Source organism: Crocodylus siamensis, chromosome 5 (genome assembly GCF_052110815.1).
Source record: "Crocodylus siamensis isolate JL-2025a chromosome 5, ASM5211081v1, whole genome shotgun sequence".
NCBI classification, from domain to species: domain Eukaryota; kingdom Metazoa; phylum Chordata; order Crocodylia; family Crocodylidae; genus Crocodylus; species Crocodylus siamensis.
The window spans coordinates 9,310,920-9,338,885 of record NC_143399.1 but is presented as its reverse complement, the minus strand read 5'-3'; the positions used below and the strand labels follow the sequence as shown (position 1 = coordinate 9,338,885).

The window sequence follows — 27,966 nt, the reverse complement described above, 5'->3', positions numbered from 1 at the left end:
TGCTGTGCAACCTACTTTATTCAATACAATTTGTAAGTCAGAAGTAACATAAGGGGGAGGGGGGAAGAGAATCTTTTTTTACAATTAAACAGCTTTATGTAAAATTTCACACTCCACACACAATGCAATTGACACAGGGCCTTGCATACAATGTTGGCCAACAGTTTGCACTGTGATGTCTTAGGAATAAGTCATTGCACAATACTAACCAAGTATTTACAGGAAATGGCAAAAACAGCCTGTTATAAATAAGGTGACCAAACACCTGGGGCCTTCTGTTAGGACTTGCAGTCCCAAGTGCTGAAAAGGGCCGTCTTGTTTCAACTTTCTTGCTGAGTGGAACTGGGGAGACCCCTCATTTTCCACACTTCTTTAAAGAACAAAGAAGACTTCCTTGATTTCAAAATGCAAACACTCAGCATATCTGCTTCACATTTCCCATCTCTTCCCTTTCCTGCTTACTTCTGTTGCTCCGCTTCAGCAGTTAGTTCCACTTCTCCTCTTCCCCCCCACCCCACCCCCAAAGAGGGGGATAGTGTTGATCCTAAATTTGTTGATGCAGCCTGGAGAAGTCAGGGGAGGCCAACAGCTGCAAGAAACAACAGTCTGCTTCTAGAGACACAAAGAGCACAGCTTGTTGGCAACAGGAAAAGAAGTTTTGAAGACTGTTAGGTCTGAATAGAGCTTAGCAGGACATTCTGGTCACCTTAGTTACAAGCATCATTTTAATGTGTGCATGCATGAATTTTTGTATTAAGCTGCAAGAGTGCTGAATGCCACAATCACAAACAGTTCTATTCAAACACCATGTTGGTAAACGGTTCTATAAAACAGCAGTCGCAGAGATGAAGTGACCATCTGTCCCAGAAGTCAAGTCACACGACAAGATATTCCTCGATGTCTGGTGCTGATGTACATTCCAACCTGTACATGTTCCACCTCTTTGTATCCTGCAGAAATCCTATAGGTATGACCAGCTCAAGCAGTGATCCTAGATCCTCTTACATGTTGCATACTGCAGTTGCCATTAAAGTTGACATTCACCAATGGTTACCACACGTGGTATTGAGTACCACAACTGCTGGCAAACAACTTTAATGGTGACCACTATAGTACAAGTTACTCCAACTACACACACGTCAAAGGATTATTACAGAGAGGATAGTTGACACACCAACACCAGCAGCCTTCAGTTTGGTTTGGCTTGCTGCTGCTTTCTACATGGGGGTGGTCTTCCATGACGCATAATATGTTTTTCTAAACTATCTAAAATGGCAATGGCAATTCGCTGGACATCTGGATCAGTCTGAATGTTTTCCTTGATGTTGTACAAGTGCTGCAATCCTCCTTCTTCAATTAACATGCTGCAGTACCTGGCAGCTGAAATGAGAAGTGGGGGTGGAAAAAGAGTTACTTCTGGCTCTTTTTAGACACTAGTTACATGCAGGCTCTAATTCAATTCTACTTCTACCTATTTCAGCCCTTCAGGACATTTGCAAGGGCACATACCAAGAAAAAAGCCATATCAGAATTTTACTGTACTCCAATAGAGTGAGGGAGAGACTTTTCTGGTTACAATACCTGACAGGGGCTCACATCTTCATGGTCCCTTCCTAACTTCATCAGTGTCTTTTTGAGCCACCTGCAAAATGTGGGGACTGACCCTATCCCACAGGTGTTGCATTTGTTAATGTTTCCATGCTCAGGGGCTTAGGTGATTGAAAACTGCCAAGTATGTAGAAAGCAGTTGCTGTTGTTAGCACCTGTCATAAGCAACAGATACCAAAAGTGGAATCTGAGGCACCACAGCACTTATACTGCCTCATACCACAAACAGGAAATAAAAATCTTCAAAATCATTGTATTAGCCACTGATGCCTGCAGTTAAAATGACATGAGATGCTACAAATGCACTCGCAAGTATTCAGTTCTACATATCTGTACTACTGATCTAGCCCATGGGCTGTATTTTTCCCCCACTCCTGACATAAGCATACTGGATAAGTACATAGTTCACCTAATTGCATAACAAAACACTGGTCCCAATGGTTTTTTTTTTTTATTGCTTAAATATCAACAAGCTCCAGGTATCTACATATCAGTTATCCACACAGCTCTTGGCCCACTGTCTTCACTGTAACATAATTTGACTATGTTTAACTAGATATTTGGTAACAGCAATGAGGCGCTGGCAAATTCAAGGCTGCTATCAGAGGCATGAGGTGCTCTAAGAAACGAGCCTTAATGAGTTGGAAAAAAACTTAGTGCAGGCTGTTCCTACAATTAATTAGCATTGTTCATATTGACTTAGAGTAGGTGTACAGATTCTCTCAGTCCCAAGAACAGGCATTTGCAGAGAGTGCACTGTATATATTATACCTTATGCTCAATTACACTGAGATGTAGTTTGGCTGGGAATCAGCACCATTTAGAGAACAAGGCTCTATAGCATCCAAATTTTTAAATAAAGTTTTCAAAACAGGTGTCTAATGTAATTTGGGGAACAACATCTGCCTACAAGTGACAGTCCTGGTGCAAGTTGTTCCCTTCCATCTCAGTGGAGCCATACTGAGGTTGACAATTTAAGTACTGACTTCAGATTTTTCCCAAGTGATGACATTTAGCACAATGAAACTAATACTAACACACTCCATTGTCAAAATAGGATGTTGTTGTGGATAATGGAGCAGACTGGTGAGAGACCACTAGCTGTTGTAAAGAATTGCCTGCCTGGGAAATAAAGAATGTAGATAGACTCATCTTAAAATTCTCTCTCTCTATCCAAAGAGAGTTAAGGAGGAGCTATGTCCTCCTTCACTGCACAACAAAAGCTTCCTGGATATTTGTCAAATAACTCCCAACCCACCTTCATACCTTTTCCTTTAAAACAATCTCCAAAAAACCAAGGGCTTGGAAGATTTCCCCAACAACATGCTATTATTCCATACCTGCCTACTGCTAGTTTTCCCAACAGCTTCTTTTAGGAGTGCTTGCCACAGGTCATTGTCAGAGATTAATATTTGAGTTCTCAAAGTCAGAGTAACAGGATACAACTGGTCTCAACCTGAACAGCAATTTCCCTGTAACCCAGCAGCAAAATCTCTTTCCCTAGCTTCACAGTTCTACAATACTCAGTCTGAACCCCATCTGTGGCGTGCCAACAGCTGAACAGCAAAACAAATACTTTAAATTAACAGGAAACTAGCACTATTCTTATCTGAAAGGAATAAAGGGCAGAGGGATTACTACATGCAGGTACAAAGCACTGCCTATCAGTAGGATTGTGTCACCACTTAAACTACCTTCGACCATAGGAAATAAGGGATAACAGATCTTACAAGATCATCTAGTCCAACCCCCTGCTAAAGTCCCCAACTAAACTAATCCCAGCCTGCCTGTCTAACCCGTGCTTGAAAATTTCCATGAATGAAGACTGCACAGATTCTCTAGGTAGCCTGTTCCAATTCTTGAATACCCTCAGAGTTAGTCATAGAGAAGTAGGGCTGGAAAGGACCTCTAGAGGTCATCTAGTCCAACCCCCTACCTACGGTAGGATCAATCCTAACTATCCCATACAAATGATCATCTAAACTCTACATATGATTACCATGAATTCTGACACAACACAGACCTAAAACCCTAACCTACCCGACCTACCCGAAGTAAGGCAGAGAACCTATGGCAGCCAATGTCCTGTTTCTATAAAACGTGGTCAACATATGCTCAAGAGGTCCCAGGTAGAGGGCAACACCCCCTGCTACAGAGGGCAAAACCCCCCACAGTCCACACCAATCTGACCATAGGGTAAAATTCCTTCCTTACCCCAAATATGGCAATCAGACTGACCCTGAGCAGAGGGGCAAGGTCCTCTAACCAGGAACCTCCAGTTTTACTCCCAGCAGGATTAAAAAAGTTCCTCCTAATCTCCAACCTAAATTTCCTCTGCTGCAGTTTGACGCCATTGCTCCTAGTCCTATCCCCTACAGCTATAGAGAACAGTCCATCTCCATCCTCTCTATAACAGCCCTACAAGTATTTGAAGATTATGAAAACCCCATCCCAAAGTCTTCTCTTCTCCAAACTAAATAACCCTAGTTCTTTCAGCCTTTCCTCACAGGTCTTGTTTCCAAGGCCCCTAATCATATTTGTCACACTCTGCTGGACTCTCTTCAACTCTGTCCACAACTTTCTTGAAGTACAGGCCCCAAAACTGGACACAATACTCCAGGTGAGGCTTCACCAGTGCCGAAGAGTGGAAGAGTCACTTCCCTTGATTTGCAGGTGACACTCCTCTTAATACAACCTAGTATGCTGTTGGCCTTTTTTTTCTTTTGCGCAACAAGAGCACGCTGTTGGCTCATATTCAGCTTAGGGTCTACAGTAACCCCCAGGTAGCCCCCAGGTCCTTCTCTGCAATGCAGGAGCCTAGCCAGTCATTCCCTGTATGCACATGTGCAAATATTCTGTCCCAGGTGCAGGCCTTTGCACTTGTCCTTGCCTAATCTTATCTGGTTGATTATTGTCTATTTCTCCAGTCTATCCAGGTCATTCTGGATCTTAGCCCTGCCCTCCAGAGTGCAACTCCACCCAACTTAGTGTCTTCCCCAGATTTGTTGAGTGTGCACTCAATTCCATCATCCAAATCCATTAATGAACATGTTAAACAATAATAACCCCAGGACAGACCCATGGGGAACCCTCCTTGATACCTTCTCCCAGCTAGGCATTGGACCATTGACAACCCAATCAGTTATGTATCCACCTGCCAGTACTTTTGTCCAGTCTCTATTTCCTTAGCTTGTTAATCAGAATACCATAAAGGACTGTGTCAAAAACCTTGCTAAAAGTCAAGGTATATCATATCCACTACTCACCCCCATCCACAGAACTTGTCACTATCATAGAAGGACATCGACTTGGTCAGGCATAACTTGCTCTCAGTTACTCCATGCTGGCTGTTCCTTATCATTTCCTTCAAGGTGCTACACAGATTTCTTGAGGATCTTTTCCATAATTTTTCCAGTTATCAAAGGTCAGACTGACTGATCTGCGGTTCCTCCTTCTTCCCTTCCTTAAAGATGGTGACTATATTTGCCCTTTTCCAATCAGTCAGGACCTCAACTGACCTACATAAGTTCTCAAAGAATAGCCAATGGCTCTGAAATTACTTCAGCCAATTCCTCCTCTTCCTTAGGGTATATCCCACCTGAATCTGCCAACTTTAAAGCATCTAACTTCTTTAAGTAATCCCTAACCTTTAAAGGACAGCTGCTGCATGTACTGCAGCGGAGTTTACCTAAATTACACTGTACTAAAAAAATTAAGCCATAATGAGCATTAAAAAGCATGGAGGGTTTGGTTCAGTCATGTTACCTTCATGTGTTCTAAAGGGGACTGATCCTTTTCATATATAGCCCCTTTCTGCAGATCACAAAGCATCTTACAAACACAGATGGTAGTGTCCTATTATAGATGGAGAAAACAGATGAAGAAACTCACCTTGCGTCACAGTGATTAATTGTAAAGGGGCTAAAATCAGGACTACCCCAAAACTCCTGTTCTGACCATAAGATTGCTTCTCTCCTCCCTTAATTGTAACACTTTAAAAACTGGCATGATCTCTGCACTGGAGTTAAGGATGAATACCGTCAGCACTGTCTGCTTTTTAGTCATCCTGGCAGACTGGATATTGAAATAGGAGCTCAAAGCATTGTTTTATCTTGGTACGTACGGTTCTTGCTGCATACGTGCTGCATGGCCCATACTGCCCATAACTGAACCCCGGGTGTCATGAAACAACCAAGCAGAGGGAAAAAAGGATTGAAGGACCTACAGGAAAAGAAACAAGCCAAAAGAGATACTCAGCAGGTCATTTCAATGCTGAATACTGGTACTTCAAAGATCATACTCTATTTTCACTAAGGGTTTAGGCAAGAGAGCTGGGATATGTTGCAAATTAGATGGAGGAGTTGGCTTTGGTTCCTACTGCTAACAATAACTTACTCACAAGTAGTATGTGGACTGTGATAGTTTTCGGGTGTCCCTTATTACTTATAAGCAAAAGTAAAATGGATGTAGTTGTATGACCTATTACAAATAAGTCAGAATAGATGACCTAATATTTCCCCCTTCCTCTCCTTTGGCTTGGAAGTCTCTAAATCAGAGACATACAATCCTAGCCAAAATTAACGTAGCTAAAAACCTACCTGCCCAGTTAGCTTCTTCACATGGGCCTTTGAACATTCATCTGAAAGCCCTGCTAGGAATCAAAGGCTTAACCACATAGCTGAGTTACAAGAGCAGCTGCCATACACAGGGGCAGCAGTGACTTCTGGGTGCTGCCGCCAGCACAATCATGCAGCTGGAATTGCAGCTGCTTTCCCCCACCACACACACACACACACACACACGGCAGCCAGGGTGGCTGCCTCAGTCCTGCCATTTTTAAGAAAGGGGGAGAAGGAAAATATAATACTGAGCTACAAAAGGAGACCTAGGCTGGCTCTAACTTCCCCCTTCAATCTTAAAAGGCAAGGGAACAATATTCATGGCTTTAAAATCAAGAAGTATGTTTTTACCCACAGGAAAAATGTTAGCCAAGTCTGCACTGTTCCAGACACCAAGTGAATTTTTTCAACTAATTGTCACACACTGGTTTCCCTCACTTTATGCGGGTTACATATGTGTGAATTTGCTCTTATGCAATGACCCTTTTAATACCAAGAACTCATTATATGCGAGGTAAATTCATTCTTATGCAATTGGTGTGGTGGAAACCCGTAGTCAGTTGCTTTGTGCGGTGCATTGTGGGGGTGATGGACACCAAAATACAGTCTCCTGTGTGGATCTGTGCTCCTTGCTTGGTGTCTGCTACACATGTTTCTGTAGTTGCCATCGCCATTATGGTAGCATTTACCACCACTCTATGCTTGTGTGTACTCTGTTGTTGGCAAGTACCAAAATTGTCTCGTAACAGTGGTAGAAATGGGTCTGGGGGTCAGTACAGTCACGGTCTTTGAACTGATCCCTATTTGTTACATTGTAAAGCGGGTTCCCTTTATGCAAGTTTGAGTTACGCACTGTTTTCCAGGAACGCATGTACAGCATAAAGCAAGAGAAACTTGTACTTCAAACTTGAAATCAAGGCAATAGTTACCTGTATGCCACCATCTCACATTCTGGGGTTGGCCAGTTCAAAATAGCTGAATGCTGCAAGACACAGAACCAAGAGCTGAAACACTCAATACTAAATATAGATAAGCTTACAATGCTGCAGGGCAAACGAAGAGACAGTTTTTAGTCATTTCTATACCAGCTGCTCAAGAAGAGATGTCCTTTGGCTGCGACTCAATGTCCAAGCCTGCTCTCCTCTAGATATCAAGTGAGCAATAATCCCAGCTGCAAAATAACTGACTTCCACCTCCACACTGTGCAACAGTTTGCTGATGTGATCTATAAAGTCCTTCCACATTAGTTCAGAATGGAGCTCCTTCACTTCTGCTATGTTGTTCTGCAAGAAAAGAAAGTTCAAAAGTAAGTGACAAGACTCTAGTTCCTGAATCAGATGGATGTCTAGACTGAACTGAATCACACATGGACATTTTGGGATATTTTCAACTGCAATAAAAGCTACGAAATGAACTACACTTTTGCCTTTATTGTAGGCATTTGCCTAAGAGGCAGAGGATCTCAAAACATTTCCTTCCATGACCATTCTAATACAATATTCTAATATAATAAGAGCCTTAGTTTGTCTGGCTGTCTGACCATAACGCTTAAGTTGCACTCTGATTGGTTGTTTCAGCAGCCAAGCACAATGCTGACAAACAACCAGAGTGCTCTGCACAGACAGACACACAATGCTGGCCTTGCCTGCCCTCCCCCCTGGTCCTGCTCCTTGGGTAGAGGGGAACAGCGGGGACGCAGGGGATGGAGCAGGGGCAAGGTCAGTATAACTGGCCTCCCTCCCACTCCCCCGGCTCCTTGGAGGTGGTGGCACGGGGTGCTGGTGCCACAGCCTTGCCCTCCTGCTCTGGTGCATGGGGCCATCCCCACCTGCCTGCTCCTGTCATTCTTGACAGGCAACTGGCTAGTTAAGACATATTACACAGCTGTTTTTTGAAGTTTCCAAGTTTAAGTGCTTTGAAAAGTTTATCCAGACTGATGGTAGGAGTACAAGCGCACTGACTTTTGACCTTCTTTTGGCACTTGTATTCATCTGTAGATTTGTGCGCTACCTTTTTCAAAGTAATCTAGTCAATGGACAGTCCTAAATGAACTGGTGCTTTTGGAAAAATGGCAATATAAATCTAAAACAACATAAAATACCTGGCCCATACGAAAATGGAATAAAAAATTAAAGTTTAGGTGAGGTATAATGAACAGTGTGGCATCTAAAGAAATTCCTAAATAAAAACTGAATGTGGAATGTCAGTAAATAACAGGAACTAGTATTTGTGAAATTTAGAGTTCATGTTCATCTTACCAGAAGGCCAAGAACTTTCTGCTGGATAGAGGACTCTGATGGAAAAGACTGTAAAAAGAAACACAACACAGAGGCTTTAAATAAGATCAATACTGAAACTGCATTTGATGCATTTGTTGGTCATAAACCTATGCGGCAAATCTGCCACAAAAAACATGGTCCTCACCTCCAGGACTCTCATGAAGAGTTCTAGCCCTTGATTTTCAATAAAGTGTCGACATGTGGTTGGAGATTCATCAGTGAGATTCCAAAGTGCGCTCAGTGTAAATTTGAGTGTGGTATCCACAAGGTTCTGATTTGTTTTCTGCTTTACTATTTGTAAAAGTTGCTGAAAAGAGGAAAAGCAAATGGCAGTTAACTTTGCAAACTGTAAAGCTCTACACCTTTATCAGCTTGTTTGCTTATGCACAGACCTGGGCAATGAACAAGGACATCTCCGATTAAAATAGCAATGTATATATTAAGACTAACCGTATCAGCTTTTCCATACATTTTAATTATAATTATCTTCCTAAACACTGACACTTCCCTACTAGGTGGATTCCTCTGTATAACTGGGCATATTTCAGGTCTCAAAGTTACTACGAGCCACCTCAAAATTCATAGACGTTAGATATTAGGGTTGGAAGGGACCTTGGAAGATCGAGTCCAGCCCCCTAATACCTCATGAGTACCGGACGAACTCGTCCACCTACTGCATTATTTCCATCTTATTGTTGCCAAGGGTGGCAATTTATTCTAAATTTTCTACCCCAGATCTCAAGGTAAGTATTATATTAAGGTCAGAGGAAGGAACATCAGAAACATAAATTTAAGGTTCTAGGGGCACATCTACACAAGATGCCATGTCACCACAGCAATGTGCTATGGTGAAGTAGCACTGGCATACAAACTGTGATGCCGCAGCTACAGTGCTGTAGCAACAAGCTCCCCTGTATAGCGCTTTGCCACAGCAATGTAGTGGCTAAAAATAACTGTGCGCTGCCAGCACAGTGCAGTAATGGCTGTTACTGTGCTGTTATTTAGTACTCCCTGGAAGTACTGTATGACGGTGCAATAACAACGGCACCATAGGAGCATGTGTAGAGGCACCTTAGGTGTGCAATGACCTACTGCCGCTAGTTTAAGTGCCATGCCTGAAATAAGCTGGAATGAGCGTGCTGAGTATTGAGTTCTGCAATGAACTCTACTAAGACACCTCATTTATTCTGTAGAAAAATAAAGGCTTATAACAGCTTTCACCCGAACATGATAAAGTCCTGAATGGACATTAAGGAGATGTCTGTTTGGTGTACTGGCTGGTCTTGAGATGTATTTAGCAGCATATTCTCTCTCCAGAAATTGAGTGAGCCATTTCTGAAATACGTATTTCCCTTGTCCTGAAGTTCAAGCCATCAGACTGGTCCTGAAATCAGGTCCCATGGATGATGACTTCTGATACTCTTATAATTTAGAGAAATGTATTACAATTTTACATGCTTAGTGTAACATGCACTGCTGCAGCTGGTTGACACCACAGTGGCATTCTGCACCACAGGTGAGCTGCATTTAAGCTATTAGAAACCAAAAGATCTTGACTCTTTGATTAGCGGTATCATTATGAGAAGAGGTTAAGCTCCAAATACAGCAGAAAGAAAATTTCAAGATAAAATATGATCTTGGAAGCTTCTTTTCAAAAGATACAGTTTAGAGTAGAAAACTAAGAGTCAAGAGGTTTCCTTCTATCCTGCAGTCAGCAAAGCCCTAACACCATCACGTCATTCCTTTTAGCTCCTATTTTATCTGGGCCTATATTTTACATTCATTACCACAGTATTTGAGCAGCTTCCTGAGCATGGAATACCAATCTTTCCAGTTTTTTCTAGAAACAGTATTGCTGGGGAATTAAGACTTAAGATATTAATTTTTCTTTTATTAGAATACAGTCAATAGTAGCAAATTTAAAACAGCGAAACAAGGAGATCCGAAGAAGTATGCAAGAGATTATTTGACTTACCCTAACAATAAAAAGTTCTGCACCAAGTTGAGCTGTTTGCTCAGTTGAAAGCTGCGATCAAACAAAACAAAGTGAAAATTCAGAACAAAAATCAGGGCCTGGGAAATTATAATTTCAACAATTTCCAGATTCAAGTCTTGTACCTTTGCAGCTAGAATGGAGATTATAGCCACGGCCATCCTCTGCATATTCTGATCTTCATGGTTACACAGCCACTGCATGACAAGCTTTGCTGCTTCAAACCTGAAAATAAACAGCATTTATTTTCAGAATGAAAACTATACAAGCCTTTAAAAAGGAGCTTTGTGTAACATGAGAGCAAAAAGCCCCCACGCAATGGAAACTGGAAGCAGCGTGCTTTGCCTCAAGCAGGTTGACTACAACAGTAACATAAAAAGAAAGCAAAGCTCATCTCAGACCCATGCAGTAAGTGAAATTTTGCAGAGAGACTATTGGGAAAAGGCTGCTATCATTGCAAGTTAAAGAAGATCAAGGAAAGGTACCCAGAGGTCTGCCTACTGAAAGCAAGAACAAAAGCTCACGATCCAGCAGTCTGCTACAGGAATTAAGATCTTCAATGAGGCTCAGCATAATACTCAGGCTTCAGTATCTGCTCCCCTAGCATCTCTCACTGCTGGTTTAACACAAAGCACAAGACACTCTTTTGTAAAGCGCCAAAGAATCTGCCCACAGACACCTGCATTTTCCCAGCCCTCCTGTGTTGGCATGTAGGATGCAGCGTCCTCCAAAGTCTTCCAGCAAGATTTCTAAATAAAGAAATTGCTGCAAATGGGCATTGGCCCCTCTCCTCCTCCAACTCATATGGGTTAAAGTCTGATTTCTGTTTAAAGATGAAGTAATTTAACTGATCTCAACAGCCCTTTCTACAAAGTCTTTAGATCTACAATTAATAATTGTGAATTATTAGCCTTCAAATCCTTGTGAACAGGCAGATCAGGGGAATTAGCTCAGGTTTATAGCACTGTACCAGAAATCAGACTTTAACCCCATAAATCAAATTCTAGACTCCTGAATGGCAATATAGAACTTGGACCCCAAGACCAGAACAGCATATTGCATATTTCAAAACTAAACAATAAAATGTGAATAAGAGATCTTGAGTGCTACAACCGATTAACAGAATAAAACTTACCTGTTAAATGGAACATCTTGAAGGATCCTGTCACTGCACAGTGAAAGAAGGCAATTTTTTTGCAACTGCATGAGACAAAATAAGTTAAATTGAGACACAGACTTCTAAGAGTGCTTCCTTAGCCTGACGAAGGGTTTTTGAACCCAAAAGCTTGCTTAAAAATTGTTCTCCAACTATTTAAGTTGGTCTAATAAAAGATATCAGATTCACCCAAAGAACCTTGTCTTAAGGGGGAACTGTAACAAGTTTGGTAAATCATTAAATATTTTTCCTATTAGGATCATGTACTCTACTAGTTACACTTCTAAACAAGAAAAATGTGAAACTGAGAAAACTTAATCCTTTTCGAGAAATGTAAGCCTTCACAGTGAGGATTAAATTTTCTCTTTACTATAGAATGCAATATGCACCAATTAGGTTGTGCTTGACTTCTTTACCAAATACGAAAGGAATCAGAACTCATGGTAGAGGTGATATCTTTTATTACACCAACTAGATTTTTGCAAATTTCTGCAGAAAATGAACTGTTCCAAACAGGAGATTTTACGACACCTTCAACTCTCCTATGAAATATGAACTTTCATTTCTGCCCAGGAGAACTTTTACAATCTTTTCTCCTATGCCTGAAGAAGGGTGCTTGTGCCCGAAAGCTCGCAAATAAGGAATATTTTTTTGCAAAAATCCAGTTGGTCTAATAAAATATATCACCTCTACCATGAGCTCCGATTCCTTTTGCCTCTAGAGCAACATACAGCTACAACCTGGTTACCAAATACAACGGTTTTCTATTGAAGGTATCAAGTGATACGACTGTTCATAATCACGCTTCAAATAAATATAATAAAAGACTAGATGTGGCTAAAGGAAGAGAGAGTTGATGATATTATAACCATACGTCTAAACATTTCTTCCTCTTAAATTTTTTAATTGGTGCTCATCTGAAATAGGAGCAGCAGTTTTCAAAGAAAACATGGATAGTTTTAAACTAGATCCCAAACAGAAAAATCCAAGCTAGATAACCTAAACACAATTAACAAAATCATTACTTGTGATCTCTTAAATCCAAAGTATAGACACAACTAACTCAGTGCTAGTACTCCAGTGTAAAAAGCTTTGAAAGACCTTAGAAATCAATTTTGATAAAGAAATACCCAAAATAATTGGCAGAATAGGTTTGAACAACACAGAGGTAGTGGAGAAGGGGCAAAGCCCAAGCTCATGTTTTCAGATTATCTACAATGCTTGTTCTTAGATGCCTAATGATTTTTACAGGACAAAGTTTCCTATTTCACTAGCTTGCATACAGTATTGCACAATATTCAAGTATTCTCAAAGCAGAGACATATTACAGTGCCCAGGTGGCATTTCTAGTATTAGGCCCTCCCACCAGATACGATGAGAAACCCAATGAAGAAAAGAAACCAAGTATTTTACCTGCTGGTGGTTGGGAAAATGCTCCATGGCCTTGAGGAGTAAATGAGTGACGTCAGCCAGTAATCGGACAGGCATGCCCGCTGCTAAATCTTGCTTGGTTAAGTTAAACACACATGCGCTTGCTGCTAACTGTACTGGCAAGTTCAGAGGGTGATTTCTCATTCCAATGACTACAAGCTGAAATACGAAGAAAAAAAAGAAGATATATTTGTATCATATACTCCACATGCAAGAGCGAGCCTGGGCCCAGTGGGAAAAAGTAAAGATATGACTAACTTCTCCCTGCCTCTTGCTCAGCTCAGCAACCTTCTCAGTCTCCAGAGAGCACCCCTCTCCTTCAGCTGTCATCTTACATTTTTCCTGAGTCTTTCTGCACTGGCTCCAGCAGTCTCTCAGACAGGATGCTGTGTGCACTGCACGATATTCTAGGCAGATCCAAAACCCTAGCCTGCTGCATATGCCCAAATAGAAACAGTCCCCCTTCAAGAGCAGAAGAGGATAGAAAGTCCAGAGTGGAAAAGAAACCTAGGATTGGCTTGCTGCTAGGCAGCTGAGGCTACCATTAATCTACTGGCACCCTAGCCTGCCAGTTTACAAGTGAATTGTTTTACCTTTAAAATTTCAGGCTTTGTTTTTTCCATCACATGCGTCAGACTGAATAGATGGAAGAGCGCTTCCCTCACAAAGAACGCCCGCTCGCTGTACCGCTTCAGCGCTTCTGAAATCTGAGTTTCGTTTGCTTCCCCAGACACCTAAAAACAAAAGTTTTAAAGTCATCACCGCTTCATTTCAGAGTTCACATTTTTTTTAAGTTGTATAAAATGATTTTTTCAGAGTTGGTAGCCTTAAAAACTTTTCTTTTCTTTTTTTTTTTGGCTGCTAATCCCCAAGATTTTACCATTTCATCTACATGATACATGATCTGCCTATATCAAACAAGAACTACACACATTGGAAACATCCCCCAAAGGAGAAAAAAGAGACAACAGCATTCACAGGGCATATACCAAACCGGTCTGTCCAGACTCAATCCAGCCTTCAAGCCAGAATTCCCCAGTATACAAAGCAGGGGGGTCACTTCAAAGCCAACAGAAGTCGATTATGTCATTTTGTCATCTGATAAGCAAAAAATGATTGGTTGCATTATTCCTCAGAAATATCCAGCATGCTGACTTCAGCAGTGTCTACCTTTTTTTTTTTTTTGTGTAGTGTAGTTGGCATTTTATTCCAATCTCACCTGAGAAACAGCCTCTTTTCTTCATTTACTGCAGGTAAATCCACTCACTCAGGTGTGACAGGCTGCCAATATTCTGCCACCGAGGGGCAACTTAGCTCTTACTCACTCATTTTCATTTACGAGCACACCTTCTTAAAAGTATAAGCCTTGAATTCATTTTCACACTACACATGCATGGCTACTTTGTATGAAAATAACAGCTGCCTTATTTTCACTCGAATTTTCCTTAAGTTATTTAAGCTGAATTAGTTAAGAACATACCTTTTTCTAAAATGGAGACAAGACCTAAATTCTTTTGGAGGGGAGCCCTAATTACATTTTCACCCATGGTATTTTTGCCCCATTTCACTCCCTTTAGTATCCACACATAAGACATGAATAGGCCACATACACATATACACATTCGTCAGCATATAAATGATTTAAAGCTACTACTGCTACTAGCATTGGTTTTAAATTGTCTTTATTAGGATGGAGATATGCTGGGCTAATTCTACTTTAACTGCCTCTATGAAAATCAACCTTCATTAACTACATTTGGTGCAGTGTCACACTGATGGGTTTTTCTAGTCCAAACAGGTGGAAGCAAATTAGGAAGTTCGCTCACAGTACATACAACCAACTTCTTGCCAAGACATTTATAGACTTTGACACAGTCATATAAAAATAACTTATAACAAGTAAGTCCACGATCTACCAAGCATTCTGCATCCTATATTCCTAGGCCAAACAAATCTCTCAGGTTTTACTAAGAGAGCAGGAAATCATCTTTCCAACTAGCGTGTTTAAAACTAACACTGTCATACTTTGCTGTTGGTAAAGTACAGTGTTGATAAATATTAAGCAACAAACTTGCAAGTAAACAGCTACCTTACATTACCGGACACAAGGCAGCTAAGCAGCTACTGCTAATTCTAACTTACAAGCCATAACACCTAGGGTGGGCGGCCAGTCTGTGGCAGACATGCCACACGTGGCACAGCAGATCAGGGAGACGACAAGCAATATGGTGTCAGCTTGGAAAGGGAGCATGAAGAGCAGACGCAGGTGGGGCAGGGGAAGTGATCAAAGTGACACTCGTGGAGGGTGCAGGGCTAATTTGTGGTATGCTTGCCAAAAAGGCTGGCCTCCACTGATCCAGGATATTCAATTTATCCTCCCAAGGTTTTCCTACAGGGAACTTTTTCTGGATTATAACAGAAAAGTTCTTATCTCTCTACATTTACAAGTGTGATACCATTAAAGAATAAAAGTGCATCTGGACAAGAGCCAGCTGCTCACACCAATGAACAGACCATTAAAACACACAAATAATTTCACAAAAGAAAATAATTCCAGCCTTCCGTCTCTCCTGAACTAATTTAGCCTTTCAAGTGATAGCTAAATGCCTTTTGCTGTGCACTATATAACACTGATGCTCAGATAAGAGCAACTCTTGTAGGATGCGAACCTTTGTAACCCTTTAAAGAGACATTAGGGCTTGGATATGCCAAACAGCAAAAACAATACTACATTATTTCTTAACCACGGTTAAGGATTTGCTTCCTGATGCTACACACCAAGCAGGTCCAGGGAATTGGCTTTCTGTAAGTTGTCATATCAGTGTTCGCATGCACACGTCCAACTGATACATCCGGTTATTCAGGAGTTGGGTTATTGAGAGCACTGCCTGTGTCAAATGGCAATCAGAAAATTATCTGGTTCGTGGCCAGTGATGTGCAGCCACAACAAAAGACACAGCAAATGATGTTAGTTGCTTTTCATTAACAAAAAGCTAGATTTTGTGCCTCACTTAACTTGAGATTTAATAAAACAATTTCAGATTAACACAGGGAAAATCCCTACCTTCTCCATCACCTCTACCAGCCTCTACACACAGGCTGGTAGGTTTAAGTACAGCAGTCTTTTGGTTGCTTCAGTGAATGTTTGCAATTTAAGTGATGGGGAACAAAACAATCTTTGTGTGTTACCGAAGAATTCACCTGTTTTGAAAGGATAAATGAATGCACCTAGACAAAAGCAGCCCTCATCACATTATAAGATGTTGTTTCCTCCCCAGTCTGCTTTTCTCGGCTCTGTACGCTCTTTGTTTCACTTAGTGCATAAAACTTACTCACTCAAGAAGCCTATTTACAAACCACTTAGCTCTTCACACTAGATGAAACCCCAATTTCTGGCACAGAAGGAGCTGAATTAAGGCTCTCATACATAACTATTAGCAAATGCCACTTACAAATGAAAAATACTACTGTTGGAAGCAAATCCATAAATTCATACTGACATACACACACACACACTTGTTACAAACTGTTATTAATCAGTTCTAATCCAGTTATTTAGCAATATGTAGAATTAAAATATATATCAAACCTTTAAGTGTCCTTCTCCTGTAAGAAATTCAGAGTAGCCAGCATCAGTGGCTAGCAATCCCACAAACTGCATTGTTGGCCGCTGTTGAATAAATGCTTCTACGGCTTTATCCGTAACATGCTTTCTTCCAGAAATGTCCAAAGACACAAGGTTAGGCAAGATATCTTTTTGTTCTAGTAAACGGAGTGCTATATCTGATGTGAACTGTTTATCATCTGAAATATCAAGGTGATTCAGATGCTTCAGTTCTCTTATGACATCCAAAATTTGCGTAGTAGTCATTTTCAAGCATTTCAGATGGTGCATGGTCAAAGATTTCAGTCGATCTTTGCAGGTGAGGAGTGCAGTTATGTCCGTGACAGAGGTATTGGATATATCTAGACTTTCTAACCTTGGAAGTGAAGCAACATCTGCTAAGTCTTCATTGTAGAAGAGAACATTGGTAATGCTCAAAGCACGAAGCCCAGACAACTGACTGAAGCACCTTTCATATGGGTCTTCCAAGGAGAGAGTTAATGAGTTCAAGACAAGGCACTGAAGGTTTTGCTGGATCCATTTATTGCTGCCAAGTCCTCTGATGATATCTGTAATTGTAATGTCTGCATTTACCCCCGTGGCATCAAGTTCTACTAACTTGTGATGGCAGAACGCTTTCCGGAAAGCCACTGCTGAGATTTTTGCTTTGCGGATACAAGCTCGTTTCAAGCGCATCTGGTTGCCTCGAAAAATCCCAACAGTCCCATCGTTTAGCAGCCCTGTTGAAAGACAGCAACAAATTCATGGTCAAACAGAGATTTTATTTGAGGGGAGGGGGAGGGCTACAAACCCATGTTTAATTAATCAGTTCAGACAAGGTATACCTACACATTCATTAGTGTGCAGCAGTTACTGCACATTTAGTTTAGTACTCACTTAATGAAGTACTAACAAAATGCACAGTAACTACAGTTACTGTACAGTAGTGACAGTACATGGGGTTTTTGTGACGCTTTCTGCGCAGTAGCAGGCCGGGCAAAAACCATGCTAATATGTTACTGCGCAGTGTTACTAGGCTACTGCATATTAAGCATCTCATGCAGACACACCCACAATGGAGTTATAATACAATGCATACAGAACCACTTAGACACAGTGCAAGTCCAGAAAGTTCAACTTGAAAGTCTGGACTTGAAATAAGATTCGACTAAACTCTGCACTTCACAGAACCTAACACTAATTGTGCTCATTTATGACTGGACCCAACTGAAAATTTGACAAAAATTAAAGTTGGCAAAATACCTTCATTTTTTTTTGTTTAAACACTTTTTGCTGACTTTCCTGTGTTTTGGATAATTCTGTTTGCTAAAACACAAGTCTGGAGTTAGATATCAGAGATTCAGAACTACTTTACACCTTGCATTAACTAGTTTTAAGAATCAATCAGAATTCTAACGTGAACATTACATTGGATTAATACACTAAACAAAACTAATGAAGCCATTTTCTACACGCAGGGAGAGATCAAATATGAGAAATAAACCTAGAAAGCATTAGAGGCCTGCAGTTCAGGTAGTGGAGGGTGACAAGAGGGAGTACAGCAAACATGTCATAGAATATGGCAGTCAGAAAAAGAGAAACATCCAATGTTGGCTAGTATATGCAGACATCGTATCACAGAGGAGGGAGTAACAATCCTCATCTCACCAAGCTATTGCAGGGAACTGGCTTATCAAGTTTACTTCCAGGGACATCACCTGAAACACACTGACATACTGGAAGGTGTTTTGAGATCTCTTATTTTTGTAATTCCAGCAGCTGATTGCTGCTTTACAGAAAGTCCTTTAGAGACATGACCTCTCCATTGCACTATAGCCACCACAGAGACTAACGCTCAAACCACCTCTCAGAATTCACAATCCACAAACATCCAGAGAAGGAAAAAGGGAGCTAAAAAAACTTGTGGTATTGAATAGTGAAATAAACATCTTGCCAGCACCATAGGGTATCTGGATTTTTAAAAAATTCCATCCGTCTATGAAATCATCATTTGTAGCTTTCAGTCATCAACTACGAAATCCCTCTGCAATGGGGAAAGATAGACACCAAGGCCACACCCACATGAGCATGGATATTTGTTTCCCTGGGAACACCTGTGCCACGCACCCTCTGGTGCATGGCAGGCTATCCCAGGTGGGGTAAGGGAGGCTGGGGCCAGTACTGGACTGGCCTCAGAAGCCTTACCCACGGTCCAGGGGCTGCAGCAGCAGTGCTCGTAGCCTAAACAGCAGCTGGAGCATGGCTCCAGCAGGCCAGTTTCCAGTTTTGGGCGATGCATGCTGCCCCCATGTGCACCACTCCACATTTTTTGACCCCAGGATCTCCCACAGATCCTGCTACCTTACAGTGCAGAGAACGGCTGAATGTGCAGTGTGGCATGCCACAGATGTGTCTGCAGCACCACGTACTGGACAGCCACACTCATCTGGACATGGCCCAAGGTTTACAGATTTTTTAAGAAGATAGAATCTTGTTTAACAAGACAAAAAGGGGAAAACAATGGTCTGATTAGAGGCTAAAAAGGAAGAAAGATGAAGAATATTTTGGTTGAGAAACAACTTTACAACTTCTCATTTTGGCTGAAATGTTCGCTCTGAAGTTTTCTGACCCTGCCCGTCTTCTCCATTCACCTGCTAAGTCCTGGCTACTGAGAGCTTCTAGTCTTAATGTCAAACAGGTCTCTCTGCTTTATTACTATCCAGTAACAATGGGACAAAATTAAGAACTTAGTATTTCTCTTCCAGCCTGCACTCACTTCTTGATTTTTTTTAATTTTAATTCAGAATAGAGATGGAAGTGACCTATTAGGCCAAATCTATACCATAAATAGTGCAGTTTGGTCTGTAAATTAAAAAGTTTTCTAGTTTCTATAAATCTCTATACGAGCTACAGCTTCCTCTACTTCCCTGGGAGGCTACATTATACATTCAGAGTTCTCGCATTCAAGCTGTTTTTCTTGACATTATAGTCTAAAATTTTCCCTCATTCTACCCAGTGCAAATTCAAAACAAGGTGAAAGCCCTTCTCAAAATATTATGCTGACCGACTACACTTCAAATGTAACAAGATGGTTTTGACAGGTTTTTATAACATATTCCCTAGGTTGGGTTTTTTTTTTTCCAGCAAGGAACTACATTTTATTCACACTGCTACTTGGGCAAAGCACAAAGGAATGAGGGAGTTACTTTCATACAAATAACAAGATGGTTTAATATTTTACTTTACAGAAATATGGAGACACAAAGTAAGGCTGACAGAATTCAGTTTATTACTGTGGGAAAGATGCTGCTGACATTAATGATTAAGTATCCAAGCATCACCAACGATGGGATGAAATGAATCTGATAAACTAAGAGAAATAAGATGCCAAAGGACAAATTACTGAAGTCTAATTTAAAGAAACACTAAACTAAAGTCATTATTATGGGACAAAGGATTTGGTCCTGCTCTGAGAGCAGCTTCCTGTCTGTGAAGCAGCAAGCAGAAGTTGTGACAAAATGAGAAAAGCTGAAATCCCTCTTTTATTAGGAAGTTAAAAAATACAGTTCACATGGTTCCAGTGGCCACACTCTGCTAACACACACAGCAGGGTCCTGGCATCAGAGCTGCTACCAGTGCTGGCCCCCAAATCATTGCTTTACCATTAAATGCCATAGTCTGCAGTAGTCGATCAGCCACTTCTTGAGGAAATATTCCAGGCTCCTGCAGGCATAACGTTCCATCTTGTCTTTCTGTGCAGAACTTCTCAAGGCTGGCAGTCAGGAAATTTAAGCAAATGTCAAGTAAAGAATGTGGAGAGGCCTCCTCCTGTCATAAGCAAAAATACAATCAAATTAATAACAGTTTTAGGGCATGAACCATTAAGCCTGCATACAAACCATCCTTGAACCTATCAGTATTCTGTGCTAGTCCAACTGTCACTGCAGCAGGAAAGCCTTACAAAATATTGCGGGGACACCTTATGACAGCAGATTCAATCTGAATCAGGAAATCTCTTGCTTTGCCTCCACAGAGGAATTGCATTAACATGTTAGGGAAGGGATGTCAAACTCAACCTGCCCCTGGGCTCAGTCTGGACATGGCAGCAGGGTGAGCAGTGGCCGCGACAGTTAATGCAGCCACAACTTACCCCTGCCACTTACGTGTTGTCAACAGGGCACTGTGCCCCGCGTTTTGACAGCAGGCTCCATGCCCAAAATACCAGCTGCTCGATGAGCCCTGTGCGCCATACAACATAGTACTACACAGTCTGGGTCTGGTCTGCAGGCTGCAAGTTTGACACCCCTGTGACAGGGGAATGGAACCACAAGGAAGGACACATGGAATATTTAAAAATGCATTATTCAAAATAGATGTGCTGAGTACCAACAATGAACAGTTTGGTCCAAAAATTAGTTGTTGTTTGAACTATTGTAATGTAAACTGAAAGTTAAGGTTAAAGTGAAGATCACTTTGAAACAGCATAGAATAAGATTAAATTCAAAATGCATGTGATTTTAAGGTTAATTTAAAATTAATAATGAAATTATGACAACTTACATAGTAAGTCCAACTGATTTTATTAAATAAGATCTAAATGTAAGACTTCGTATCAATAAACCACCTTCACATTTTAATGAGCTGAAAGATAAGCTTCCTCCACAGGTGGTGCAATTGCCTACCCTGGAAACCTTCAAGAGGAGACTGGACAGTCACCTTAGTGGGGTCATGTGACCCCCCGTTATCTTTCCTGCCTGGTGCAGGGGGCTGGACCCACTGTTCTTCCAAGGTCCCTTCTGGCCTTACAAGCTATGAATCAATCTATGCTTTTTCTAGTTATGTATATAACAAAAATCAGGGAACCCGCAACCTTCACTCTAAAGGGAACTCAAGCTTTACAAGTGTCACAAACCACACTGAGTGCAATCTATGTTTTTTACAATCCCTTTTTTTGTATTTATGATAGAGAAAAGGCTACTGTTTACATCTTTCCAGAAGGTAAGTACTTTCAGTTTGTTACACAGGAAGGTTTTTGCCTTAATTCATTTTTTAGGTTAGCTAAAATGTGGAGAAGTTATCCTCCTCAATTTTACCAATTCATTCAGTTAAGAAACCAAGTGGGAGTAGAAAGAACAGGAAAACTTGTTTTCTTCCAAATTCTGAATACAATCCACATGGGGGAAAATAAGCTACCCTATTTCTAACCATATAAAGGACATGGGAACAGATTTTCAAAGGTATTTTGGCACCTAAGGAGATGCCCAACTCAAAAAAGCACTTCAAAAACCTCCAGAAATTAGGCCCTTAATAACCCCAAACTGTCACTCAATTCATAAACCGCAGTTATTACATCCTTAGTATAATAAAATCTGTTAGTTTTAAGGGTATAATATTTTGATAAACTGACTCTTTTTCCTTATATACTTAGCAAACTTAAAACATTTTGTCATTAAACAAAAGCTATTTAAGATGTTGCTTTTTGCACATCAATCAAACTGTCCATCCAAATGCAACTTGACACAACACAAGGCAAAAATAAAGTTATTTGCCATTATTTAACACAGTAAGTGAAAAAGTTAGTCTTCAGGTGTAATAATGGCTTACTAGATGTATATTATACCAGGATGACACAGTGTTAGCAAAAGGAAGTACCAAACATACTGGAAAGGCTATACTGAGCTGCACATAAGAATGTTTTAATGATTAGGCTAAACAGTGAGAAGAAACTTCTCTTTTCAAAAGAATACAAATTCAAAACCATGATCAAAACTGACTATATAAATTAAGGTCTTCTGCCTGCTCATCTGAATCAGGACTACGATTGACTTCTTTTCCTCTGATTAAATTATGCCATCCTGCTTCACTCTGGCTAAAAACCAAGTGTCATGTCTCATTAATGTTCTATTTATACTGACAATTAAGTGACCAAGTGTGCATCTACATGTGCAATTAATGTGACTGAATAAATTCCTGCACAATTTGGGCCAAAGTACACTAACCCCAACATCACTATCTACGCATGTGTTTAAATGCAGTAATTTACACCACCATTGGACCAGTACCTGGGTTTGACAGGAGTGTTCTACACTGGAGTAAATTAATCTATTGCATCCTAATTGCGGTGCACACGTAGACAATGACACTTTACTATGCCGTAAATTAGTCTACTGACCAGTAAAGAGCATGAGTAGATGCACCCAAAAGCTATTAGAGTACAAGATTAAAGAAACAACAGTCTCTTGCGTTTTGTGCAGAAAGCAAGTTACAGTCCTTATAGTCTTGTTTCCAATTCTGGCCATCATTCTTTTTCCTTATTGTGCTACAGTGGCAATTCTCAACCAGGACGCTGCAACCCCCTGGAGTGCCTTGAGATCCTTTCAAGGATGCCACAAGGTGCCACATGTTAGAACATGATGTTAGGTCTGCAAACATCATGATGTTAGGTCTTCAACCATCATTCATAAGATAAACCCCAAGATTTAAAAAAGGAATCCCTACCATTCAAAAACATTTTACCCTGTTCAGGTCTTCGAGTTCTTTGCAAAAGAATTGCTCTACTATTTTTCTGTAGTCAAAAAACAAGTGAAAACTAAACGCTGGCATTTTCCAATGGGTGTTTTGAATCTACCCGGGGTGCCCCAAGTTGAGAAACACTGCGCCACATTGTTACAGAACGTTGTCCCTAATGTGCTGCCTACAGGCAAACCAGGGAGTAAACCTCCAGATTTCCTTTGATCAATACATAACAGTAACTACTTAACATACTTCTTTAAATTAAATTCTATTGCCCAGTAATTGCCTACTGTTTTCAATCCAACTAATTCCATCAGCACAAGTAATGACTCACTCACATTATGAATCATCCTCAACATTAACAAAAAAGGAGGCAGAATGATTGGTACATGATCCCTCGTGCAATTTTGAAAATAATGGTATCAACTGTTGATGCATCTGACCCTACAGCAGAAATGTAATCTTGCCTTTAAAATGAGAGCTCTGAAGCATTCATCTTTCACATCCACTATTGCTTCATCTGCCTCAAGCGATCCTTTGGCATAAACGCATTAGGATGCTGTCTTTTTCATTTTGTTTGTTTTTTTAATGAAGTGGTAGAAGCAATGTTGACCATGCCCTTTTTAAAGGACTTTTATGTTACCTTAATCCCATGTTTTACCAAATCACAGTTTTTACCTAAAAGACATTACAGTCTTAAAGTTCAAGTCCAAGAGTGGGAGCCAAGAAACTCCAAGTTATCATCCCTGTTCCAACAAACCTGCCCTGCGGCCTATGAGAAACAACTCAACCTTTGTGCCTCAGTTTCCCCAGAGAAAAAGTAGATTATTTTTATTTGCCTCACAGAGGTTTTATACTCTTTCTAGCATTTCAAATTTGCAACATTCTCGTATAAGATTCATACCATTACATCGTTTCATAGTTTCTAGGGTCGGAAGGGACCTGAGCAGATCATCGAGTCCGACCCCCTGCCATAGCAGGAAAGAGTACTGGGGTCAAACAACCCCGGCAAGATGTTCATCCAGCCTCCTCTTAAAGACCCCCAGGGTAGGAGCCAGCACCACTTCTCTTGGAAGTTGGTTCCAGCTCCTAGCTGCCCTGACCATGAAGTAGCGCCTCCTGATGTCTAGCCTGAATTTACCCTCTGCCAGCTTGTGACCGTTATTTCTTGTCACTCCTGGTCGTGCTTGGGGGAACAGGGACTCCCCCAATGCCTGTTGATCCCCCCTGACTAGTTTGTAACAGGCCACTAGATCCCCCCTCAGCCTCCTCTTGTGGAGGCTGAGCAGGTTCAGGTCCCGTTGCCTCTCCTCGTAGGGCCTGCCCTGCTGCCCCGATCATAAAAGCGGCCTCCTCTGGACCCTCTCCATGCTGTCCACATCCCTCCTGAAGCGCGGCGCCCAGAACTGGACGCAGTACTCCAGCTGCGGCCTGACCAGTGTCACAGAGAGGGGGAGGATCACCTCCCTGGACCTGCTCGAGATGCATCTGTGAATGCATAACAAGGTATGGTTAGCCTTTCTGAACGTGTCCCCACACTGTCGGGCCACGTTCATTTTGGCATCAATAATGACTCCAACATCCTTTTCTGCCTCTGCGCTGATGAGAAGGGAGTTCCCCAGCCTGTAGGAGTTACCAGTAAGCATAATTTCTAGCTGCAATACCATGTACCCTTAAAGATGACATGGAGCCAAAAAAAAAATCCCAAAGGATGTCCAGCCTCTTTTGCCACTTTATGACATAAGAAGACCTGAAGTATTCCTAAAGAGAAATTTGGCTAATCACTTAAGATAATTAAATTAAGTGGAGGCAAAACATTTTAAAATAGCTTAATGCATTTGAGAGCGGTCAACTCCATTAGGAGATCAAACTCCTCAAAACCTCCTGAAGGTTATCACACAGAATAAAAGGTGTCTCTTGCTTATGTTAGCTCTAGAGCTTGTAATTTGCTGCTTGAACCTCTGACAGGAGTCAAAACGCTGGTGCTATTAATTGCTTTTGGCACCAGCCCAATCTCTTTGCCAGAAAAACATTTATCAAATTACAGACGCACCTCCCAGGGAGGCTAATTTCACTGTCCAACTTTTCCATTTGTGGCAACTGTGGTCCTACCCTCTCAGTTGTGAAAACATCTGGCTCTTTTGCAAGCTTTGCATCTCAGACTTTGTTTAAAAAGTCTTCTGCACTAGTAAAAACCCCCCAAAAACAGGACTTTTATGACTTTCTCCTGAATCAACTTGTAAAATCTTCAGAGCTTTTCCCAGAATGATACTGCTACCTTCGTTTTCTTTTACACACTTTGTGGGAAACTAATACCAACTTCAGCTCTGATAGTAACATTTGGTTGGTTTGTCCTTAAATACCCTATTAATTCTGCTGCTGCTTCTACTTTTTGGTTTTCATTATGGAAGGGCACACGTTCAAAATGACTCATGTTACAATCATAAAAAGCACAATGCTGACTTCTCCAATGCAGCAGAACCACCTTAATTCTGTACCTTGGATCCAAGGACATTGGTCTACCAGAAATATAACACCTGCTTCTGAGTTTTCAACTCCCATATTGTCAAATGCATAAAGCAATCCCACCAATCACTGTAAGAGGCATAGATTTTTTTTTTTTTTTTAATTCCAGCAAGAACAATATGCAGAGGACCTTGATACTTTCTTTTCCCCCTCCAATTCAAAGCAATGGTAACCTCACATTTGGTTTAGAAGTCCTTGCAACTAGAGTGTTTTCCTTTGATCTCTTAGGTCTACATGTTAACAGCACATCAGCTTTGAGACTACAGTACATTTTTAATACATGGAACAGGGAATCTAATCACATTTTGCAGAACAGTAATTTATGTTTAACAATGGAACTAAACAGCCCCCATGAAAATTCATTACAACTATAATGGAAACTGACTCATTCCTAATCCTAAAGACATGCCAATAATGCACTGCATCCTTAACCTTTTTTAGGGAACTTCTAGCCAGATTTCCCTAGACCGCTAGCAAAAGAGTATTTTTTATGCTAAAAAGATGCTTGTTTTAGGTTTCTAAAGGCATAAATGATTGGGGGGTTACCCTCCTCTCCCCCCAAATCCTTTACAGGCAACTGAAAGCTTAACAAGCAGCCATCTTGTACAGCTGCAAAAGATCCACTGGCAGACTCCATTTAGTGAATACCCCTCAGCACTGACTTTTCATTTTTCTTGACTTTGTACCAAAGGCTGCTAGCTTTCTGGACCCTCTGCAATATTCATCTGTTTTCCCAAGCTTCTAAGACAGAGATAAGATAGAGACTGAATGTGGTGTGTTGGAGATTATGGGTCAGAGATGTGGTTAGCCATGTTAATCTGAAGTCAGAAAGAAGGTAGGGCAAAGAATAGCACTCGGAGGGTCAGTGCAATCACTCCAGGGGCTGTCATGGAAAGGGGTCCCCAACTAATTCAACTTGTAAAGTCAGTCACTGTTTTAACCAGCAAGAGCATTTGATGAGTGCTTTTTTCCAGAACTACATAAATAAAGGATACATTTGTGGTCACAAACTAAGATGTGTTAGTATTACTTCCTTAAGTGAACACGTCTAAATATCTCCTAAATATATACTCTGAACTACAACAGCGTCCACATTTTTTATCCCAAATTTGAGGCCTAATCTTAATGAGAAAATGAAGGACTGCTTTCCAGGTGCACATTGGAGACTCTGACCAGGTCCTCACTGTATCAGGAGCATCGCTTGTACGGATCCTGCCGCTGTCGCCATAAGATATGCCATTTACTGGCCCACCCTGCCCCGTATCCTGTCACACGAAGTTGGTGGCCTTTGGCCCATGTCACCGTGCGGCACACAAAAAGGCCAGCGTCACACAGCACCCGCTGGCTACGCGGACTTGTTTGAGGGCCTGCAGGCTGCCTGGTGTGCTCTGCTCAGTATCCCCACCTTGGCCCGCTGGTTTTGAAACCATGACCCTCACTCCTCTCCCTGGGTGTCTTTTATTTGTCCCAAGGACTCAACAGCCCCTCTTTAAGCAAGACGTACAGTCGTACTCAGTGGGCCTCAGCCCACACTTCCCCAGTCGCCCTGCGTCCACCAGCTCGTTCAGACGCCATCCCACTCCCGGGGCCGCTTTCCTCTGACTCTTGGTGCACTTGTTTTAAACAATGACCTTCCCTCTGCCCCCCCTTCTCTTCCTCAGCTGCCCCCCGTTAGCACTCAACATGCACTTTGCAGCCCCCAAATTAAGAGGGGGCTTTTATGTTCACTAGGTGGGCAACGGCCCACCCTCCCCATGCCCATGTCTAGGGGGGCCTCGGTCCCGTCCACTCTGCTCTGGTGCCGAACAACGACCTTCGCCCCCGGCTCTTCCTTGTCCCGCGAATCCAGCTGACACCGCCCAACCCCCGGGGGGAACGGCCTCTGGCTCCACCAGGCCGGGTCAGTCACGGGGCACGACTCGCTACCCCGCTCACGAGGGGGGAGGGTGCTCCGTCAGAACAGGGAGGGGACGTCAACCCCCCCGCCAGGTGCCAGGCCCCGCCGTCCGCCGCAGCCCCCGGGCAGAGCTCTATACCTCGCCCCAGCCTGGACTTGGGCCGCTCCGCCCGCCTCAGCCGAGCCGAGCCGGGCTGGACCGCACCACTGCGGGGGGGGGGGGGATCACTCACCATCGCGGCACGGGTTCCCCGACAGTCAGCAGCACGCCGCGGCCGCAGCAGCCGCGCGACCCGGAAGTGAATGAGCCTCAGCCGGCTAGAGGCGGGGCTTGCGCAAG

At 41.9% G+C, this 27,966-nt stretch overlaps 1 protein-coding gene across 1 annotated transcript; it reads right to left on the bottom strand.

Moving 5' to 3' along the window:
• On the bottom strand, positions 1–27,965 carry ZYG11B (zyg-11 family member B, cell cycle regulator). Its single transcript, XM_090049666.1, has 14 exons — positions 27,860–27,965; positions 20,353–20,518; positions 16,676–17,430; positions 13,680–13,820; positions 13,069–13,245; positions 11,635–11,699; positions 10,625–10,724; positions 10,482–10,532; positions 8,652–8,813; positions 8,486–8,533; positions 7,313–7,510; positions 7,157–7,209; positions 5,732–5,829; positions 1–1,380 (listed from the first exon to the last, which is right to left on the bottom strand). Exons 1-14 carry the CDS (start codon positions 27,860–27,862, stop codon positions 1,190–1,192), a joined length of 2,208 nt encoding a protein of 735 aa, XP_089905792.1. The 5' UTR covers positions 27,863–27,965; the 3' UTR covers positions 1–1,189.
• Position 27,966: the final 1 nt, after the last annotated feature.